Source organism: Myotis davidii, unplaced genomic scaffold (assembly GCF_000327345.1).
Source record: "Myotis davidii unplaced genomic scaffold, ASM32734v1 scaffold575, whole genome shotgun sequence".
NCBI classification, from domain to species: Eukaryota; Metazoa; Chordata; class Mammalia; order Chiroptera; family Vespertilionidae; genus Myotis; species Myotis davidii.
In genome coordinates, this window is record NW_006290306.1 from 1,892,264 (window position 1) to 1,912,354 (window position 20,091).

The 20,091-nt window shown below is 46.8% G+C and overlaps 2 protein-coding genes across 11 annotated transcripts in view; one reads left to right on the plus strand and one right to left on the minus strand.

Annotated features, from left to right (window-relative positions):
- PLCD4 (phospholipase C delta 4) overlaps nucleotides 1-9,835 on the plus strand; it is a 32,553-nt gene extending 22,718 nt beyond the window's left edge. For 2 of the 6 annotated variants that reach the window (XM_015563619.1, XM_006763340.2), the window contains 7 exons: nucleotides 1,248-1,400; nucleotides 5,130-5,306; nucleotides 6,795-6,951; nucleotides 7,213-7,329; nucleotides 7,561-7,733; nucleotides 8,426-8,561; nucleotides 8,925-9,835. In XM_015563619.1, the coding sequence (XP_015419105.1) occupies nucleotides 1,248-1,400; nucleotides 5,130-5,306; nucleotides 6,795-6,951; nucleotides 7,213-7,329; nucleotides 7,561-7,733; nucleotides 8,426-8,561; nucleotides 8,925-9,259 (1,248 nt within the window). In that variant the 3' untranslated portion in view covers nucleotides 9,260-9,835. Of the gene's footprint in view, nucleotides 1-1,247; nucleotides 1,401-5,129; nucleotides 5,307-6,794; nucleotides 6,952-7,212; nucleotides 7,330-7,560; nucleotides 7,734-8,364; nucleotides 8,562-8,924 lie in introns of those variants that run through there. The other 4 variants (XM_006763341.2, XM_015563620.1, XM_006763342.2 and 1 more) reach the window with 4 other exon arrangements.
- Nucleotides 9,836-10,700: 865 nt separating this feature from the next.
- The window catches only part of ZNF142 (zinc finger protein 142), a 17,199-nt gene continuing 7,808 nt past the window's right edge, over nucleotides 10,701-20,091 (minus strand). For all 5 annotated transcript variants that reach the window (XM_006763335.2, XM_006763336.2, XM_015563621.1 and 2 more), the window contains 5 exons: nucleotides 19,070-19,894; nucleotides 17,173-17,350; nucleotides 13,225-16,120; nucleotides 12,502-12,607; nucleotides 10,701-11,571 (listed from right to left, as the gene is read on the minus strand). In XM_006763335.2, coding sequence (XP_006763398.1) covers nucleotides 11,102-11,571; nucleotides 12,502-12,607; nucleotides 13,225-16,120; nucleotides 17,173-17,350; nucleotides 19,070-19,894 — 4,475 coding nt within the window. In that variant the 3' untranslated portion in view covers nucleotides 10,701-11,101. The remainder of the gene's footprint in view (nucleotides 11,572-12,501; nucleotides 12,608-13,224; nucleotides 16,121-17,172; nucleotides 17,351-19,069; nucleotides 19,895-20,091) is intronic.

Genomic DNA, 20,091 nt, shown 5'->3' on the forward strand with positions numbered 1-20,091 from the left:
AATGGTGTCTGCCAGGTTTCTCCATTGCATTTTTCATTAATAAGTATTTTATGCTTTTTCATTGATAATTAATACATGTTTACAGGTGAAGCTTTGAGACTGCCCTTAATTTTTTAATTTTTAATTGAATTTATTGGGGAGACATTGGTTAATAAAATTATATAGGTTTCAGGTGTACAGTTCTACAGTACCTTGTGTTGTGCACTCACCACCCTAAGTCAAGTCTCCTTCCATCACCATTTATCCCCCTATACCCTCCTCTACCTCCCCCAACTCCCCTTTCTCTCTGGTAATCATCATACTGTTGTCTGTGTCTATGAGGTGTTTTTTTCTTTTTTGCTTAATGCCTTCACCTTTTTCACCCAGTTTCCCAACCACCCTCCCCTCTGACAGTTGTCAGTCTGTTTTCTATCTATGAACCTGTTTCTATTTTGTTAGTTTTATTTTGTTCATTAGATTCCATATGTGAGTGAAATAATATGGTATTGTCTTTCTCTGACTGGCTTATTTCATTTAGCATAATGCTCTTCAAGCCTATCCATGCTATTGCAAAGGATAAGATTTTCTTCTTTTATACAACCAAGTAGTATTCCATTGTGTAAATGTACCACAGCTTTTTTATGGTCTCATTTACTGATGTATACTTGAGCTGCTTCCAAATCTTGGCTATGTAAATAATGCTGCAATGAACAAAGGGGTGCATATATTCTTTTGATCAGTGTTTCAGGTTTCTTTGGTTATAGTCCCATAAATGGAATTGCTGAGTCGTAAGGCAGTTCCACTTCTAATTTTTTTTAAAATATATTTTATTGATTTTTTACAGAGAGGAAGGGAGAGAGAGAGAGAGAGTCAGAAACATCGATGAGAGAGAAACATCAATTAGCTGCCTCCTGCACACCTCCCACTGGGGATGTGCCCGCAACCCAGGTACATGCCCTTGACCGGAATCGAACCTGGGACCCTTCAGTCCGCAGGCCGACGCTCTATCCACTGAGCCAAACCGGTTTTGGCAACTTCTAATTTTTTGAGATAACTCCATACTGCTTTGCACAGTGGCTGCACCAAGAGTGACTTTTAGATGTGAGGTGGGCTTCAGACCCAGCAAGACCTCCTTGAGGCCTGCAATGGGGTTGGAGGAGTTTAGCAATCGGGGTACTCAGTTGAGTGAGCAACTAGGTGAGTCTGGAGAAGCAAGGAGGTTATAAGTGTTAGAACTCAGGCTTCAGAGTCCTCTTCCCTCCCTTCAGACATCAGACTATCCAGTCATCTTGTCTCTGGAGAACCACTGCAGCTGGGAACAGCAGGAGATCATAGCACACCATCTGACCGAGATCCTGGGGGATCAGCTGCTGAGCACCACCTTGGATGGGCAGTTGCCCACTCAGCTGCCCTCACCTGAGGTAGGGGCCCTGCTCCCCCAGCCCAAACTCTTCTGTGGCTTCCGAACCCCTCCCCCCCCGCTTTGGCTCCTTCCTCCATGTTGGTGCCTTCTCACCCTCAGATGGACCATTTTGCTCTTCATATCCTTGGAGACAACTTTAATTTTTAAAAAATCTAATTGAACACAGAGTTCTCTAAATTTTAAATCAGTTTTACTTTATATTTAGTTTTTCATTGAGAGTATCTTAATTTTTCCTGAAAGTTCATAATTGTTGTAGACTATGCCAACAATAAAGAGAAAGGGAAATCCCCCCACCATAATGACTTTCCTAATAACTGCTATTAATAGATTTTAAATACTTCTATACACTGTATGTGTGTGTATATATATATGTGTGTGTGTGTGTGAGTGTGTGTATTCATATTTTTAAAAAGTGAATAATAATATAATATTGTACTTCACCTGTAAAAAAGTGAATGGGAATTATCCTCTATATTCCTTTATATCACATATACTAGGTGTACCAATTAATAATGTGGATTTTGTAATCAAAGAAAACACGATAATTTCAGGAGAAACATCAAAAGTGATTTATTCAGCTCTAACTGGTTTGGCTCAATGGATAGAGTGTTGGCCTGAAGACTGAAGGGTCCCAGGTTTGATTCTGGTCAAGGGCATGTACCTTGGTTGTGGGCATATCTCCAGTTGGTGATGTGTGGGAGGGAGCTGATTGATGTTTCTCTCTCATTGACTACCCCTCCCTCGCCCTCTCCCTCTCCCTTCCTTTCTCTCCAAAAATCAATAAGAAGATATTTTTTAAAACATCAAATTGTTGCCGAAACCGGTTTGGCTCAGTGGATACATATTCTGGTCGTTTCACTATAAAAGCGTGGTTCAAATTGATTATTTGTTGTCTGTAGTGATCAGTATTAACGGTTTCCCCCGGTTTTAGAAGCTCATAATACACCACACCTTCCTGATCCCACCAAACGCAGAGCATTGTCTTCTTTCCAAAATGATTTGGCCTCACAGTTGATGTTGATTGATGGTTGACCTGGATCAACCCATGATTTTGTGCGTTTGGGATTCTCAAAATAAATCCACTTTTCATTGCCAGTCACAATTCGATGCAAAAAAGAGTTTCTTGAGTGCCATTGAAGCAACATTTTACTGATCACTTTTTGGTTTTCCATTTGTCTTTCGTTCAGTTGATGTGGCACCCATTTTCCTTCCTTCAAAAATCTTTCCCATTGCTTGTAAATGATAGGCAATTGTTTGCTGAGCAACGTTTAATCTTTCTGCAAGTTGTTTTTGCATTTGACATGCATCTTCATCCAATAATACTTGTAATTCTTGGTCTTCAAACTTTTTCGGTTGACCTGGATATTCTTTGTCTTTCACATCAAAATCATCACTTTTAAAGCATTTAAACCAGTGTTCACAAGTATCTTGAGATGGAGCATGTTCACCATAAGCTTCCCAAAGTATACGATAACTTTCAACAGCACTTTTCAAAATAAAGTAATGAATTAAAACTTCCCGCAAATGCTCTTTTTGGGGGCACAAAATTCAACATTTTAAAGCATAAAAATATCTATGATGTTAACACCTTCAGAAAATTTTACATATGATGTTTTGAAGCCTGTTGTCAATACAACAAAATAGCATACATATCATATTGCATATATATCAACATATGTGTAACTCCATCTATTGAAAGAAATCCGCATTATTAACTGGTACACCTAGTAATATATATCATGGATGTCTTTTCATATATAATGTTTTTTCTTTTTAACAGCTCTATGGTATTCCATTTTATGTATGGATCATAATTTATTCAACTAGTAGATGGTAAAGGTAACCACTAAGTGATCAATATTTAGGCTGTTTATAATTTTTCACTTGTATGTACAGCTTTGCCCACTTATTCTTTCCTTGAGATGAATTCCTAGAAGCAAAATTTCTGGGTTGAAGAGTTTGCATATTGACATTTTGGTTATTATTGCCAAGGAGTCCTCTGGAAAAAATACCAAATTGCATTCCCACTAACAATATAAGAGAGGGATTACAAATAACTCCAGTAGTGAGATGATTCATAAAGGCAAGTGTGAATAAAAATTTAAAAAGGTCTATTTCTTCTTTTGACTTAATATTATTTACCCACTTTGAGGGTTTATAAGTTTTATTAACATACTAGAGGCCCGGTGCACGAAATTTGTGCACTATGTGTGTGTGTGTGTGTGTGTGTGTGTGTGTGTGTTGGGGGGGAGCGTCCCTCAGCCCAGCCTGCACTCTCTCATAGTCCGTAGTCCAGGAGCCCTGGGGGGATGTCTGACTGATGGCTTAGGCCTGCTCCCCACAAGCAGGCCTAAGCCATCAGTCGGACATCCTTAACACTGCGTCAGAGGCTGGAGAGGCTCCTGCCACCGCCACTGTGCTCTGGCTGAGCGGTGCTCCCCCTGTGGGAGCACACTGACCACCAGGGGGCAACTCCTGCATTGAGCATCTGCCCCCTGGTGGTCAGTGTGCGTCATAGCAACCAATTGTTTCACTGTTCAGTCAATTTCATATTAGCCTTTTATTATATAGGATAAAAAAATTTTTTTAAATATACTTTATTGATTTTTCACAGAGAGGAAAGGAGAGGGACAGAGAGTCAGAAATATCAATGAGAGAGAAACATGGATCAGCTGCCTCCTGCACACCCCCCACCGGGGATGTTTTTAAATGAAAATATTGGGGTGGGAATGGCTGGGGGGTGTCGATCAGGGAAAAAGGAGACATGTAAAACTTTAGACAATAAATAAAAAAATAAAATAATTTTGAAAGAAAATATTAATGCTCTGGACAATATATTTTTTAGTCTATTTTTCTTACCTTCTGCCTCACAGGGGTTTTTAAGCTTTATGCAGTCAAATATGCCAATGATTTTTATGTCTTCTGAGTTTTCATCTCATATTGTAAAGGCTTTCCCACCTTAAGATTATTCCAAAAGATTCCATATTTTTTGTAATATTCTTTATATTTTCATGTAAATCTTCAATCAATGAGGAATCTTTATGTGTCCAATGTGAGGCAGGGATATTTATCTATCTATTTATTTATTTATTGTTAATTCTCACCCGAGGATATTTTTGCATTGATTTTTAGAGAGAATGAGAGAGGGAAAGACAGAGAGCAATATTTCTGTGAGAGAAACATGATTGGTTGCCTCCTGCACATGCTCCGACCAGGACCTGGGCCAGGGAGGAGCCTGCAACCGAGGTACACGCCCTTGACTGGAATCAAACCCAGGACCCTTCAGTCCACAAGTCGGTGCTCTATCTACTGAGCCAAACCGGCTAGGGCTCCATTGATTTTTAGAGAGTGTGGAAGGGGGGGAAAGAGAGAGAGAGAAACATCAATGTGAGATTGGTTGCCTCCCACATGAGCCCCAATCAAGGCCCTTGACCAGAATTGAACCTGGGACCCTTCAGTCTTCAGGCTAACACTCTCTCCACTGATTCAAACCAGATAGGGCCCCCATTTATTTTTTCCACATGGATAGAGATGTTACCAGTTTGCTTTTAACAATACAAATTCCTACTGTATGTATCAAGCAGCCTTCCTGTGGGAACTTCTGACTACTCACTCACTCACTTCTGTTGCCTTTGACGTGGCCCTGTGAGAGTAATAGGATCTGCATGGTCCCCAGAAGGGTCCCAAAGCAGACAGGTAGCCAAACCCCTTCATTTTTGTCCCCTAGGAACTTCAGAAGAAGATCCTGGTGAAGGGGAAGAAGTTAAGTACGCTTGAGGAGGATCTTGAAGAAGAGGAAGAGCTAGAGACTGAACTAGAAGGGGAGCAGGAGCCTGAGCTGGAATCCCAATTTGAGTCTGAGACCCAGGAGCTGAGCCCTCGCAGCAAGGACAAAAATGAGAAGGTAGGCCAGGGGATTGGTCTTTGCTCTGGCATTTGGTTTGACTATCACAAGTTGGGAGTCCATGTGTGAAGAGACTAGAGCCAGGAGGGTAGAGAGCCAAGGAGCAAAATGCCCCTTGCCCCCAATGAAAGAGGCATACTTGGCATCAGTATATATTGCCATATATACTAGTAGATATATTGCAATGGCTGTCCAACTTCTGTGGGCCATGAAATCTTTTTTTTTTTAAATATATTTTTATTGACCAGAGAGGAAGGAAGAGGGAGAGAGAGAAACATCCATGAGAGAGAATCGTGGGTCGGCTGCCTCCTGCGCGCCCCGCACTGGGTTCTGCAGGTGGTACTTTGTGGAAGAGCCACACTCAAGGGGCCAAAGAGCCACATGTGGCTCGCGAGCCGCAGTTTGCCGCCACTGAGCTAGGGCCATGAAATCTTTTTTAATGAAATCTTATCTGGAATCTCAGTATATAAAATAGATAAATGCAGAGCCATCCTAATTGATATGCCCATTGGCTCTATCCTGGGTCTCCCAGGTAACTCCTGAGACATCGTTGTACTTCTCAGTCTCCTCAGAGGCAAGTTTGAAAGTGACTGATGGGTGTGCGTGCAGCATTATTATATTGAGTAAGTAGGGCTTTTTGGAGTGACTGCTGTGACCTCAACTAAAGTGAGCTTAGTTAGAGAAAGCTATTGGAAAAGGTGAATCTGAGGTAGGGCCAAAAATAGCCAAAGAGAAGGAGCAGGAGGAGGTAGAGACAGCGAAGACTGTGAGAAGGCTGTACCTGAGTGGCCCAGCTCCCTGTGGGGGAGGAGTGTCATTTGTGGGACTGTCAAAACCCTGGTTTGAAGTCTGCATTTCTTCTGTGCACTTGCTTGGCTCAGCGACTGACTCCTAGCTTATACTATTCCCTCTGGGGCTCTGGTGTCTAACCTGCTGCCATGCCCAGGGATGGAAATGGGAATTCAGGAAATAAATCTAAAGGTAGTACTCTGGTACCCTCACATCCTCCCAGATGTGACTTACATGACCATTTGCACACCTTGACATATCTATCTGGGTTCATGTACAGTCTGACCAAAAATAATTGTTTTAAAAGACAAAAGACAGGGAGGATGATACCTGTTTAAGAATAATAATAAAATTTAAAACCTGTTACCCAGAAAGTAATATAGAACAGATTCTTCAAGTCCAGAGGAAACTAATCCCATCAGTATATGTAGACTGCTTTTATTCCCATTCCCATCCCCAGGTTGTGATGTGTCCGCTGCTTTGTTCGTCTATCTGTTGTCAGATTACGGTCCAGGTTCCTCTTCCCAAGCCTGGGTTCCCTCTCTTTTTCAACCAGGTGAGGCAGGAGGGATAATGCAGTAGGGAGGTAGTGGGCAGAGGCTTAGGTTGGGTGGGGAAGTTCAGATCTTGGTTATTGGCTTCTTCCCTCTCAGATTGCTAATGGTTTGATTCCATCATCCTTTCTTTCTCCTTTTCCAGAAATCCAAGGCCATCTTGTGTCCATCCCTCTCTGCCCTGGTTATCTACACAAAGACTGTTTCATTCTATAACTTCACTCATTCGAAGGAGCACTACCGCTTCTATGAGTTATCATCTTTCTCTGAAACAAAGGCCAAGAACCTCATCAAGGAGACTGGTCAGGACCAAAAGGGAGGGACAGGGAAGAAATGGGATGAGTAAGGTCAGGCCTGATGGGCAAGCAGATGAGTTCCAAGAAGACAAGGGAGCTGAGGAGGGATCAGGGAGCTAAGAAACTTCTCAGAGTAGGCATGGGCACAGGATTTATAGTGGACTCAAAGCTCTAGGGAGAAGCTGGGGAGAAGACTGAAGTTGGTGGGACCAGGGGAGGGGGAGCATCCATTCCACTTCCAACTCTCTACCTACACCCTTTTTACAGGCAATCAGTTTGTGCAGCATAACGCCTGGCAGTTGAGCCGTGTGTATCCTAGTGGTCTGAGGACAGATTCATCTAACTACAACCCCCAGGAATTCTGGAATGCAGGCTGCCAGATGGGTGAGGGGGCAGTAGACCCAGTGAAGGGGGAATGGGAGAGCAACAAGTTGGCAACAAGATCCTGGGTGGCTGTAGGGCCAGGGAATGTTCCAAGAGTGCTAGGCTGAGAAAGATATCTATGGAGGTATTCCCAGCAGGCTCTTTTATACTGAATATATCTTTTATAACTCCCTGAGAGGCTAGATGGCCTCCAAGGTGAATTCTTCCCTTCTTTTCTTCTGGGGGCCTCAGTGGCTATGAATGTGCAGACTGCGGGGCTTGAGATGGACATCTATGATGGCCTTTTCCGCCAGAATGGTGGCTGTGGCTACGTGCTGAAGCCAGACTTCCTTCGTGATACCCAGAGCTCCTTCCACCCAGAGAGGCCCATCAGCCCTTTCAAAGCCCAGACACTCCAAATCCAGGTATAATGGGAAGTAAAAATGCTGGGAAGAAATTTGGGATAGCTGGGATAGAAGCAGGGGGAAAGGTGGCTAGGCCTGACAGGAGTGTACTGGTTGGAAAGTTCCTTGTGAGATGCAGGCTAGCCTGATTGTTAACAGCATGGACTTTGGAGCCAATTGCCTAGTTCAAACCCTACTAGCTGTGAAACTGTTGGGCAAGTTTCTTTCTTTCTTTTTTAAAAAAATATATTTTTCAAGCCTGCAACCCGGGCATATGCCCTTGACTGGAATCGAAGCTGGGACCCTTCAGTCCACAGGCTGATGCTCTAGCCACTGAGCCAAACTGGTCAGGGCTTGGGCAAGTTTCTTAACCTTAGTTTCCTCACCTGCAAAATAGGGGTAATACTACTAGCTACCTCACAGGGTTGTGGTGATTAGTTAAAACGAAGTGCTTACAACTATGCTTGGTGCACAGTAAATGCTATAGAAGGGGTTGCTGTCACTAACATACCTTTCAAACCTTGTTCAACTTCTACTTGGATGCATTTTAAATTGCACATAGATTACTAGAAGAAAATCTATTACCCATGGAGGATTGGCTTTGCAAACCCAAAGCTAGAGCACAAAGTCCTGCATTTCTTTCTTCCCTTAGTTTTCCCCCTTCCCCTGGGGTGAGAGCTGGAATGGGGCTGGCTGAGCAGAAACTATTGCAGGTGATCAGTGGTCAACAACTCCCCAAAGTGGACAAGACCAAAGAGGGATCCATTGTGGATCCACTGGTGAGAGTGGAAATCTTTGGTGTTCGCCCAGACACAACCCGGCAGGAGACCAGCTATGTGGAGAATAATGGTGAGACTGGGCAGTGCTGGGGGGAGGTGGGAGGAGCTTGACTGTTACTGTCCTAACTTCCTGCCCTTCATTCAGTATAGTCCATGTCACCACCATCCTGCTCCCACCTCCATGGGAGACAGTGTGGAACAGGACAAAGAATCAGGGCTTGGACATCTTCAATCTGAATCCTGGCCTCTCAATTATAAGGTCTAGTAACCAGAGCAAATTGCTTACCCACTCAGAGCCTCAATTTCCTCACCTGATTGCTATGAAAATTAAGTGAAAGCGCACAGGGAAAGTAACCTAGAATGCAGGTCCCCCCCAAAAGTCAACAATGTCTGTTCCTTCATTCCCTCCCACATTCACCCCTCTTCCACCCAGGTTTTAATCCGTACTGGGGGCAGACACTATGCTTCCAGTTGCTGGTACCTGAGCTGGCCATGCTGCGTTTTTTGGTAAAGGATTACAACTGGACATCCCGAAATGACTTTATCGGTCAGTACACCTTGCCTTGGACCTGCATGCAACAAGGTGAGCGTGTCCTTCCACCCCTGGCCAAACCCCTTACTCTGGCTGCCTTCCTAATGCTGTCCTCCTATGCCTTTCCAGGTTACCGCCATATACACCTCCTCTCCAAGGATGGCACCAGCCTCCACCCAGCATCCCTCTTCGTGCACATCTGCATGCTGGAAGGGCTGAGGGAGGTTGAATCTTAAGGTGGACACTTCATGGGAAGGGTGGGTGTACTTGCTTCAGATGGTACGATAACCCTGGAAGGATGCTCCAGAAAGCAGAGGTGGTGAAAACCAAGCATGGTTGTGCGTTCCTAAGCATAAAGTTACCTCACCCTTCCTAACAAGCAAATCTAGGGCCTGATTTTTCACCTGCTTTCTCTTCCCTTTCTTCATTTTCACAAACTTTTGGTATCTTTCCTGCCCTTCTGTGTACTCTATCCTGGAGTTCCTTCCTTCCGTTGCTGTAGGTTTAGTCCCTACCCAGACCTAGGACTAATCTCTCTTATCAACTCTGGCTCCAAGGCAGATTGCAACTACAAATCCAGAGGGGTTTGGGGCAAAGAAACCCAGAGGCATTATCCCCTCCGCAACAACTTCCTCAAAGGCCAGAGCCAAGGAAAGGGAAAACCAAGCCTCAAGCCTCCCCAAGCAAAGGCTGGGGAGAGAACTGACCCTAAGACTGTACTGTGACTCTCAAGAAAACACTGCACAGCTCTGAGTCCACACTGGTCTGCTCCTTCCTAGTCCCACCAGTGTTAATAGAGCTGCTCTCCCTAATTTGGCTTGAGTATGATCTGTTATTATTGGGCAATAAGGGGAAGAATGAGGGTTGGGGGACATTTGGGTAAACAGAAAAACAAAAGTTTCCAGGAGTCCCTCTGCATGTGCTACATAAGAATGGTACAGAAGTACAGCTTCTAGGGGTCAGGGCAAAAGGAGCAGAAAAAGGGTTATGTGATCCAAATCCTCCTGAAAAGTTTGCCTGCAACAGTCCTGGTTTATGACTGCTGTCACAGCACAATTATTAATAGTACCTTCTTTAATTTCCCTAGTGTGCCCTAGTTTAGATGATTAGTCACTGTAAGACATTTATAGAATTCTGCATTAGAGATTTACCTCCAACCCTGCAATCATTTGCCTTTCATACTATCTTTATGCTTGAATTCTAGTGTAGTCTGAGGAATGTTGTTTCCATGAGGAAGCTTAGTGAGTGGCAGTCCTCCCTCTACAGCAAGGGTGGGGAACGTCTGGCCCATGGTCAGTATAAGGCTCACAAAATCATTTGGTCTGGCTCTGCCAAGGCATTAGGGGTCAGGTAATTAAATGTTTGACCAAATATAGCAGGCTAGTTTTAAGTTGATAATTTTGTATGGCCTGTGACTGTTATAAATAATCCAAATTGCCCTTGGCAGAAAAAAGGTTCCCCACCCTTGCTCTACAGGTAGTCAAAGTTGTTCAGAAATAGGGAGAAGAGCAAGGGCCAAGACAGACTCAAGAACAGAGAGAAGGCAGACTTGGGCCTGTTTGAGAATCAATCACTCAGAGAAGATGGAAGGAGAAAAGGAGGCAGAGGTCTAAGAGGAGTTGGGGTAGATCGAGATGACAGACTGAAAATGTTAAAACAGGGACATGGATGAGTCTATAAGCTAGTAAGCATTCTATTTAACATGCTTTATAGAGCGTTAGGCACAACAACACATGCAGTTCAGTACAATTGTTTTAAAAGAAGCAAAGAGAAGATGGAATGGGTGAAACCAGCATCTTATAGTCAGGGACTTTGGTAGAGTAATGGTGAAGAAACTAAGACCTCACAGGTTAAAAACACAGTGGTTCTCAACACAAAAATCAATCTATAGTTCATCTCTCTCTTTTATGTAGCCATCAACATTGAAGTACTATAGCCGGAGTCCCAGGAGGGTTCCAGCCAACCTGACGTCCCGAAGCCAGTCCTTCCTTACTCTCTGAGCTTCTCAGGCTAGCTCTGGTTCCAGTCTGCACATCTTGGACCACATTTTCTTCTTGTCTGGGAGGTGGAATGGGCTCTCAGCCCTCAGGTCCAGTTGGGGGAGCAGAAAGAGCAGGAGGACTGGGATCCTCCAACTGCACATCATGCAGGTGCACCGTGGGGGTGGTGGGGTCTTTGCCCACACCTTGGTTTGGGTCAGCCTGGTCAGGGTGGTGTCTGCGCACATGCTTGACAACCTGGAACTTCTGTTTGGCTTTGTAGCTGCAGAGACGGCAGAAGAAGGGGTGGCGGTCGGTGTGGGTGAGGGCATGATGGCGCAGGCCAGCAGCCCAGCGGAAAGCACGATGGCACACGTTACACACATAGGGTTTGGCCTCGCTGTGCTTGCGGAGGTGGGTGCGCAGCAGGAAGCGTGTCTTGAAGGCCTTGCCACACTGCTCACACATGAAGGCCCGAGCTTCCCGGTGCCTGGTCTCCTGGTGCACCCGCAGGGCATCAGCTCGGTTGGTGCAGTACTCACATTCGGGACACTGATATGGCTTCAGTCCTATAGGACATGGCAAAGATAGATAACAAATCACCATTGAAGGGGATGAAACAGGGTTCAGTGAACCGTAAGAGTCACTGTGATCCTGGGACATAAAAAACTCAAGCAGCAAGCTAATACCATATCACTGGAATATTCCAGTCTTGTCTGACATTTCTGTGCCCTTCTCCCAACACAGCCCCTTGTACACAATGGATGCTCAATAAGTGCTGATAATTAACTGGACCTCTAAATAGCCACCTGATAGCAATGGATACTCAGATATGATAGGGTTTCCAAATAGGAAATTCTAACCTTTTGGTCATAGAGTAGGTACTCATGGAAGTTGGGGATGCATTTAAATACAACTCCTTGTTCAATACAAGAAGTCGAAAAAAATGGTTAAGAGGGAAGGGGATAGAAGTGAAGAAAGCAGCATTCATAGACGCAGAGGGCCTTGAAATGCATCTGCTCAATTCCTTTACATGGGGAGATCATACCCAATAATCACAGGCATGTCACCATTAACCCTTTTCAGAGAACCTGTAGTTTGTGGACTCCATAACCAAGAGAAAAAAGGATAAGTTAAAACCTTCCCACTTTCTCCTCTTTACTCATGATAGTTCCATCAGGTCTATAGGAACCAGGTAGACCTCCCTTAGTCACTCATGTTTGAGTTGGGGGGTTCTCAACAGGAGATGTGTGACCTGGTACCACAATCACCCATGGAGCCTTTGAAAAGTATACATACCCAGGCTCTCAGGCTCACCTCTCTTCTGATTCTGGTAAGTCTTCAGTGGATTGGGAAGCTATTCTAGCCATCTGACCCACCCACCACTCCCAAGGTGAAAACTAATGTGCAGCCTGAATCAGTAAGAACCCAATCAGGGAGGCTGGGTGTGCCAGGGAATGGGGGAACCCATTGGGCTTATCAAAACCATGCAGACTCACCTGTGTGCTTGGTCATGTGGTACTTGAGCTGGTTGACCCACTTGCACTTGTAGCCACAGTCAGGGCACAGATACTTCCGTTCCTCCTTATGGATCCGCATATGGTACTGAAGGAGGAAAGAGCAAAGAATATGCCCAGGAAATGTGGGTACTCAAGGATAAGGAAATAGGGGAAGGAGGCAGAAAGACTGTTGGCAGACAACCCTGTTCCCTGCTCCCATCCTATCTATACTCCTGTTAGCAACCAGGTTCCCCAGTCTGGCCACTTTGACACCAACCTCACCCACTGGGCCTACTCCTAGATCTGCCCAGACTCTCAGCTCTGCCACTTTATTTCCTGCATCTTTGGGTGACCTAATACCTAATTGTCAGCTTAATAATCTGTAAAATAAGAAATAGGAAAAGGAACTATTATCTCATATTTTTCAAGGATTAAAATTACATTGACCAGCATACAGTAAGTGCTCAATAAATGTTAGCTGTTATTATCTAGGTTATCCCCAACCTATTACATGCCTTTATCACATGACTAGCATGTATTATAGAATTTTATAACAACTCTGAAGTATTATCCCATTTTTACAGATGAGGAATCTAAGGCTTGGAGAAATTAAGGGAATTGACAAAGGTCACAAAAGTAATATTTGGTAGAGTCAGATTTAGAGAACCCAGGCAATTTAACTCCACAGACTGTACTCCTAGCCCACTTCGTCCTAGACCTTACCTTGAGGCGAGAGGGGTCAGCACAGGCATAGGGACAGAGATGACAGTGGTAGGGCTTTTCCCCAGTATGAATGCGGCTGTGCCAGGTGATCTTCTGCCGGTTCTTGGTGCTGTAAGTACAGTCAGTACACTTGTAGAGCCGGGTGCCCCCATGCCCTTTCACATGGTGATCTAACACCAGCTGATGGCGGCACGTGAAGTCACAAAAGGGGCAGCGCAGAGGGGGCTGGCCAGCATCCCCATCTGAGGCTGCTGCTGAAGTCTCCTCATGCTGTTCCAAGTAGTGCTTCACCAGGCCCACCCGCTCCCGGGCAGCGAAGTCACAGAGCTGGCAGCGGTGGCTGAAATGCTGCTGCCTCCGGTGCTCATCCAGTGCTGGCCGGCTAGGAAAGGCCTGCTGGCAGGCCCCACACTCAAGCCGCGGGTGCTGTTTACAGGTGTGCCCTTGCAGTCTGGCAGGACTGGAGGATAGGAACCCACAGCGGGAGCAATGCAGAGGGCCCTCAGTGGCCTCCACAGGGGAGCCCAGGGCTGGGGGGGTAGGCTCGGGATGCCGGCGCAGAGCATGCTGCTTGAGTGCTGTCTCAGAGCTGAACTGAGCCTCACACTGGGGACAGGCAAAGGCTAGGGTGCCCTGGTGGCAGCTGTTCACATGGCGAGCGATGTCGTGGCGAAGGTAGCCACTATAGTCACAGAATTGGCAGAAGTGAGTGGGTGTTTTGTCGTGTACCCTCAGCCGGTGCAAGCGCAGTTTTGAGTTAGTACCAAATGTCTGAGGACAGGAACTGCAGGGGATGCGGCCAACACCTGTGTGTCGGGACTGGTGAGCCTCCAATCGGTACCGTCTAGTGGTGGAAAAGTCACAGAAAGGGCACTGATGTGGCTTCACTCCTTCGTGCTTGAGCCGCTGGTGCTGCTGCAAGCACCTGTTCTGTTTACAGACAAAGCCACAGTCGCCACACTGAAGAGGGGGGCGGGGGCCACGGGCTGGGGCCACAGTGGGGTGCCTCCGCTTTTGGTGGAGCTTCAGGGCAGCGGCAACAGGAGTGGTGAAGGAACAGAGGCCACAGTGCAACTCTCCAGATTGCTCGAGGGGGCAGCCCCTGGTCTGGTGAGTCCTCAGAGCCCGCTCCTGCTGGCAGCTAAAGGGACATGTGGGGCAGGAAAAGCGAGCCCCCTTCTGCTTTGGAACCAGAGCTGGGTCCCCATCACCAGGGCTACACTTAGTACTCCCACTGTTTAGGGGAATAGAGTCCCCAATGCTCAGTGGGGACACAATAGGCTGCGTCTGGGAGGCCCCTCGCTTTCCTGCTCCGCTTCGTACCCCCCGGCAGCCGTCAGCCACGTGGGAGGTAATGGAGGAGAGCCGAGAACAAAGGAACACGCATGAGTTGCAGTGAAACTTGCCCTGTTCAAAGTGGAACTTCTCAGGGGCCTCTGGGGATGAGGAGGTTCCTGCAGGAAGTACTGCGGAGCCAGAGAGTATGGCCAGAGACTCCTTTATTTCTTCTGGTTCCCTAGGAAGCTCAGGAGCATCTTTTGGGAGCACTACCTCTACTTCTAAGGGTGCAGGTGGGGGTTTCCCACCTTCTGCAGCCTCTGAGGTGTGGGTACCAGTGGGCAGAGGATGCAGAGGGATAGGTGAATCTGTTCTGGCCATTCCCTTGTTCTTTTTGAACAAAACAGGGCACTTTTTCAACAGGTGGGTGCTAAGGCCACGCTGTTGTTTGAAATTAGCCCCACACTCAGGGCACAGCAGGGGCTCTTGGCGGCCCTGGCACCCAGTCCTGGAGTGTAGACTCAGGGCCTTCTCCCGCCGGGTAATAAAAGGGCAGTGTGGGCAGCGGAAGGCCTGCCCTTCTCCCTGTATCACTACCATCTGAACCCGCCCCTCCAGTACCAGTGCCTCTGCCTGTTCTTTGTCCTGTCTCCTTAGGGCCTTGAGTAATGACTCTGACTCAGGCAACTGGGGCAGGAGTGCTGTCTCAGTGGGTGGAGTTGCCTTGAAGGTTCCCACCCAGCTGTTAGGGGATTCCTCTGAGGAAGGAGGATTTCTGGGGGGCTCAGGGACTGGCTTTTCCAGAATGGGCTCTTCTTCAGCACTCAAGCCAGAAGTGCCAGCACCTTCAAAGGTAGACAGCTCTGTCAAAGTCCCATCTGACCCTTCCAGTCTCTGGGGCCCGAATTCCACAGGGGCTGTTTCAGTGATCTCTTCCAGAGGTGGCTCGACCACAGGTTCCAGCTCTACTCCCAGGGCCTCTAGGTGTAGTGTGCAGCTGCCTTCATCTACCTCCGCTGAACTGGGGCTGCCAACCAGGTCATCCCCTCGGGGAAGCTCACTGCCATCCTGTCTCTCGGCACTGGCCTCCTCACTGGCCTCTGGCAGCGTATGGTCCAAGCTGGGGTCTGCCACACCCCCAGGGTTGTGGTCCTGCTCCATAGTCTGGGCTGACAGCTGGCCTGAGGATTCTGAGTCTGGTGGTGTCAGGCATTGCCTGGCCTCCTCTGGCTCCTGGCTGGCATAGCGGAGCTGCCAGACCTGGTCCCCAGGCACATAGCCATGGGCCTTGCGCTTGTGGAAGAAGAGGGTGGTGTTGCTGAAGGTGCGGTAGTCACAGAGGGCACAACGGAACTCACGGAGGCGGGTGTGTTTGCAGTTCTCATGGCTCAGCAGGGCCTGCTTGTGGCGACTCTGGTAGCTGCAGTAGCGACAGGGGTAGAGTGGGGCTGGCTTGCCAGGGTGGTGCTGGGAAGCCATGTGCTTCTGCAGCTCATACTTCCGCTTGCAAGCAAAGGCACACACCTCACACATCAGGGACTTGCCCTGGTGTCTCAGCTTGTGGCTGCTCAGCTGATCAGCCCGGTGGCAGCGATAGGAGCACTGATTGCACTGGTATCTAATGAGGAGGGGTGAAGAGGGCATTGGGGGGAGAGGAGAAGCAAAATCACAACCATAAATTAATCATAACAACTAACAGTCACTACTTACTATGGGGCAGGCTTTACACTCAGTATTGTACATATACCGTCTAAGTCAATGTTCTTTCCCACTACCCTATGAAACTGGGATCCATTTTATAAGTGAGGAGACCAAAGCATCGAAGTTATAACTTGCCTGAAGTTACAAAGTGAAGGGCAGAGACAATCTAGCTTCAGGGCTTTTGTTCTAGCCCCTACTCTATATCGCTCCCTAAAGGAAAGACATGATTTCTAAAGAGCTGACATGCCCACAGATCCACAGGGCAGGCCTCTGTGTCTAGTTCCCATTCTCCCATGGAGACATGAAAGTTAAGGAGAACCAATAAGCAGTACTGTAATATTAAAGGAAAACTGTCCCAATCATTTAAAAGTACTTGTTAATTACTGCTTTTTACAGTTATGACAACTATTTCTTTCTATGCATATAAATCAAGCAATCAAATATCTGTAGCTATGGAAATGTCTGACTAGAAATATTTACACTGGATTCTGAATACAAAATGTCCCTGTGGTAGAAATCTTACTTCTTATGCCTGGTGCAGTATAATTCCCAAGTGTACTTTCTACCAGAAAAAAAACTAATAAAAAAGAAAAAAGAAAAAGAAAAAAAAAAGCTAAGGAGAAACTCCCCGCCAGCTGTGCCCAGAGATCAAAGGGGAAGTGATCAGGTTTGGGGCCACAGTGTAGCCTGCTTTCCCAGGACTGGTCTCTGAGAACTCAAGTGACACCTTAGTGTCTATAGACCTATACTCTGGGTCTATACTCCCTTCTCTGAGCCGAGACCTCTCACCATGCAGACTGGGCCACAGGCACAGAGGCGAGCTATAGGCAACGGAGCTGAGATGATAGGAGCACAGAGGGGCATTATGAGGATTCTACCCAGGGCCAGAAGAGCATGGGGCCACAGCTGAATTCAAGAGGAGGCTAACTTAGCCTACGGTTCTTGGGATAGGGATGCGTACGCTCATACCTGAGGTCCCCTAAATGTTTTCGCATGTGCACACTGAGGTAGTGCTTCCACTTGGTGACATAGCCACACTCAGTGCACATGTAATCCTTGGTGTTAGAGTGGGTCAGCATGTGCTTGGATAGGTAGCTCACATCTCGGCATGTGAAGTCGCACAGCTCACACTTGTGAGGTTTCTCGCCTTATGTACGGGTGGGGTGAGAAGGGAGAGAACACAGGTCACGCACAGATCAAGTAAGCAGACAGATCATTTTCCCCAGCAAGTTTGTCTTGATGCCAGGCGGGAGCAAAAGCTCCGCAGCCCTCTCAGACAATTCCTCCTTGGCTCCAACACCAATGAAGATGGGAAGAAAATGAAGACTGGGCTTTGCAAAACTAGCTTTAAGGTTCCTCCTGAATATACAGCTTAGCACTAACAGCTAACTGCTCCACTTAGCCCAATTCCTTTCAATTTTGTGGAAGAGACTGAGAAAAAAATTAGGCAAAACAACTTAGTGGTTGAGGAGTCCATGGTGGTTAAGGAATAACAAAGATATTAATAGTCAACATGTATATAGTGCTCACTCTGTGCCAGACACCTTTCTGAGCACTTTATAAAAATGCCTCCCCTCACTTCATCCTCATAACAGCCCTATGAGGCAGGTGCTATGACTATCCCATTTTACAGGAACAAGCTGCGGCACAGAGAAATCATAGAGCTATTAAGTGGTGGCTCAAATCCCAGCTTACTACTACATGGCTGTGGGCAGGTCATTTAACCTCTCTAAGTCTCAGTTTTCTTGTTTCCAAAAAGAGGGCAACTAAAATACTGACCTCACATGGTTGATATGAAGATTACATGAGATGTCCCAAAGTCTTCAGTGGCATCTAGTGGGAACTAGAGGGCAAACTGTCCCTGGAGTTGGTCAGGACATGGCACTAAAAAGCTGGGGGCCATATTTCTTCAGGACCTTTTATTATTATCCCTGCCTACGCTCAGCCCCTTTCCCTATTGTGAAAGGCAAGACACACAGTGCTCTGGCTCTGTTACTAGCTGTATGATTCTGAAACAGGCCATTGCAATTTTCAGAGTTTCTCCTCTTTATCTGCCTTCTTTACAGGATTCTTACTATGGATTGAATGAGATAAATATATATATATGAAAGAACGCTGTACACTATAAAGCACTATATATTTATAAGGTTTCAGAAAAGGCCTCATAAAAATGAGATTTTGTGACTAAAACATGTATCAATGGGAACAATGGCTTTGTCCCGAGCTGCCTAACAACTGTCCTCTCAAACTAAACAATCTTCAATGAGATTTTTAAATGTCTTATCAACCCACTATACTTACACAGAGATCACAAAAGCGATGTCGCTATAGCAGGAAGCCTGGTTTGGTTATCACTCAAAAAGCATCAGTAATGCTGGTAACTAATTAAAAATCTGACTTGAAATATCTGCAACTTCCAAGTCACCAAATGGGCTTGTGTTTCAGTGTCACAGCTGCCAAAGCTATAATGTGTATGGATGGCTCAGACCCCTTGCCCCATCTCATAGCACATATCAACACTTGAACAGCAAAGGAAGGTTATCTGTCCTGATCTGAGTTTCTTCATTTTAAGAGGCTGGGCGTTGACCCACCCAAGGCTGACTAGGGGTGGGCAGAACTGGGCAGGGCCTTATGGGTAAAACACAATAGCACAGGCTCTGAATCAGACTGCTTGGATTCAAATCCTAGCCTGACCACTTTTCTAGCTGAGTAACACTCAGCTTAAGGCTCATAAATTCCAAATACCAGATTTATCCCTAGGAATACTAGGTCAAACGAGACAACGAATGCAAAGCCCTTCATGTGTGGGTGTGCCCTCATCATCACCACCACTATTATACAACTGTAAGGAAGGAAGTCACCTCACCTGTATGCAGCAGCATGTGGCGGATGAGCACCCTCTTGTGGGCAGTGGCAAAGCTGCATTCGGGGCACTGGTGGATCTTCTCATGAGCATGCATCTTGCCCACATGATCCTGATAGGCCACCGGGTTGAAGGTGGCGAACGGACAGAAGGAGCAGCGCAGCTCCTCACTGCCAGGGTGGCCCTGCTTCTTGTGTTTGCGGAACAGGTGCTTGTTGGAGCAGGCGAAGTCACAGTGGGGGCAGTGGAAGGCATAGTGGCTCTTGTGGTGGGCCTCCATTGCTTCAGCTGTGGCGAAGAGCATGGGACACGAGTGGTGGCGGCACTCCACAGCTCGCATGCCATGTGTCTCCTTCAGGTGCTTCATGAAGGCCTTGCGGTCAGGCGCTGCATAGCTGCAGCCCTCCTGAAAGCAGCCAAGGGGCAGTGGCTCTGTTGCCGCTGCAGCTGTGTGGCTCTTGAGGTGCTCCTTAAGGGCCTGGCTGAGGCGGAATTCCTCCTGGCAGACAGGACAGGCGTAGGTGTCTGAGTAGAAGTTGGAAATATCCTCGTGCATGCTGGCCATATGGCGGTTGAGTGCGTTCCTCTCCACTGCACTGTAGTTGCACAGTGGGCAGCAGTGGGCCTTCTGGCCCAGCTCCCGCAGCAGATGGGTCTTGAGCTTGCTCTTACTGGTGAAGAACTTCTGGCAGTTGGGGCATTGGAGGCTAGGGTCTGGGAAGTGGAGATGTAGGTGCTCTACCAGATGGGTCCGCTTCTTAAAGCAGCGCTTGCATTCCGGACACATGTGGGTCTTGAAGAGGGACTCGGTGCCAGGAGCCACATCCCCTGTGACAAGGAGAGGAAGAGAGGGTTGAGAATTAGATTCTTCGCTAGGCCTGGGGCTGGCCAGATAATGGGAGACCCACAATTTGCCCAGACACAAACAGTATATGGTTTTTCCCTTCCTCTTTTTTTTAAAAATATATTTTATTGATTTTTTTACAGAGAGGAAGGGAGAGAGATAGAAAGTTAGAAACATCGAT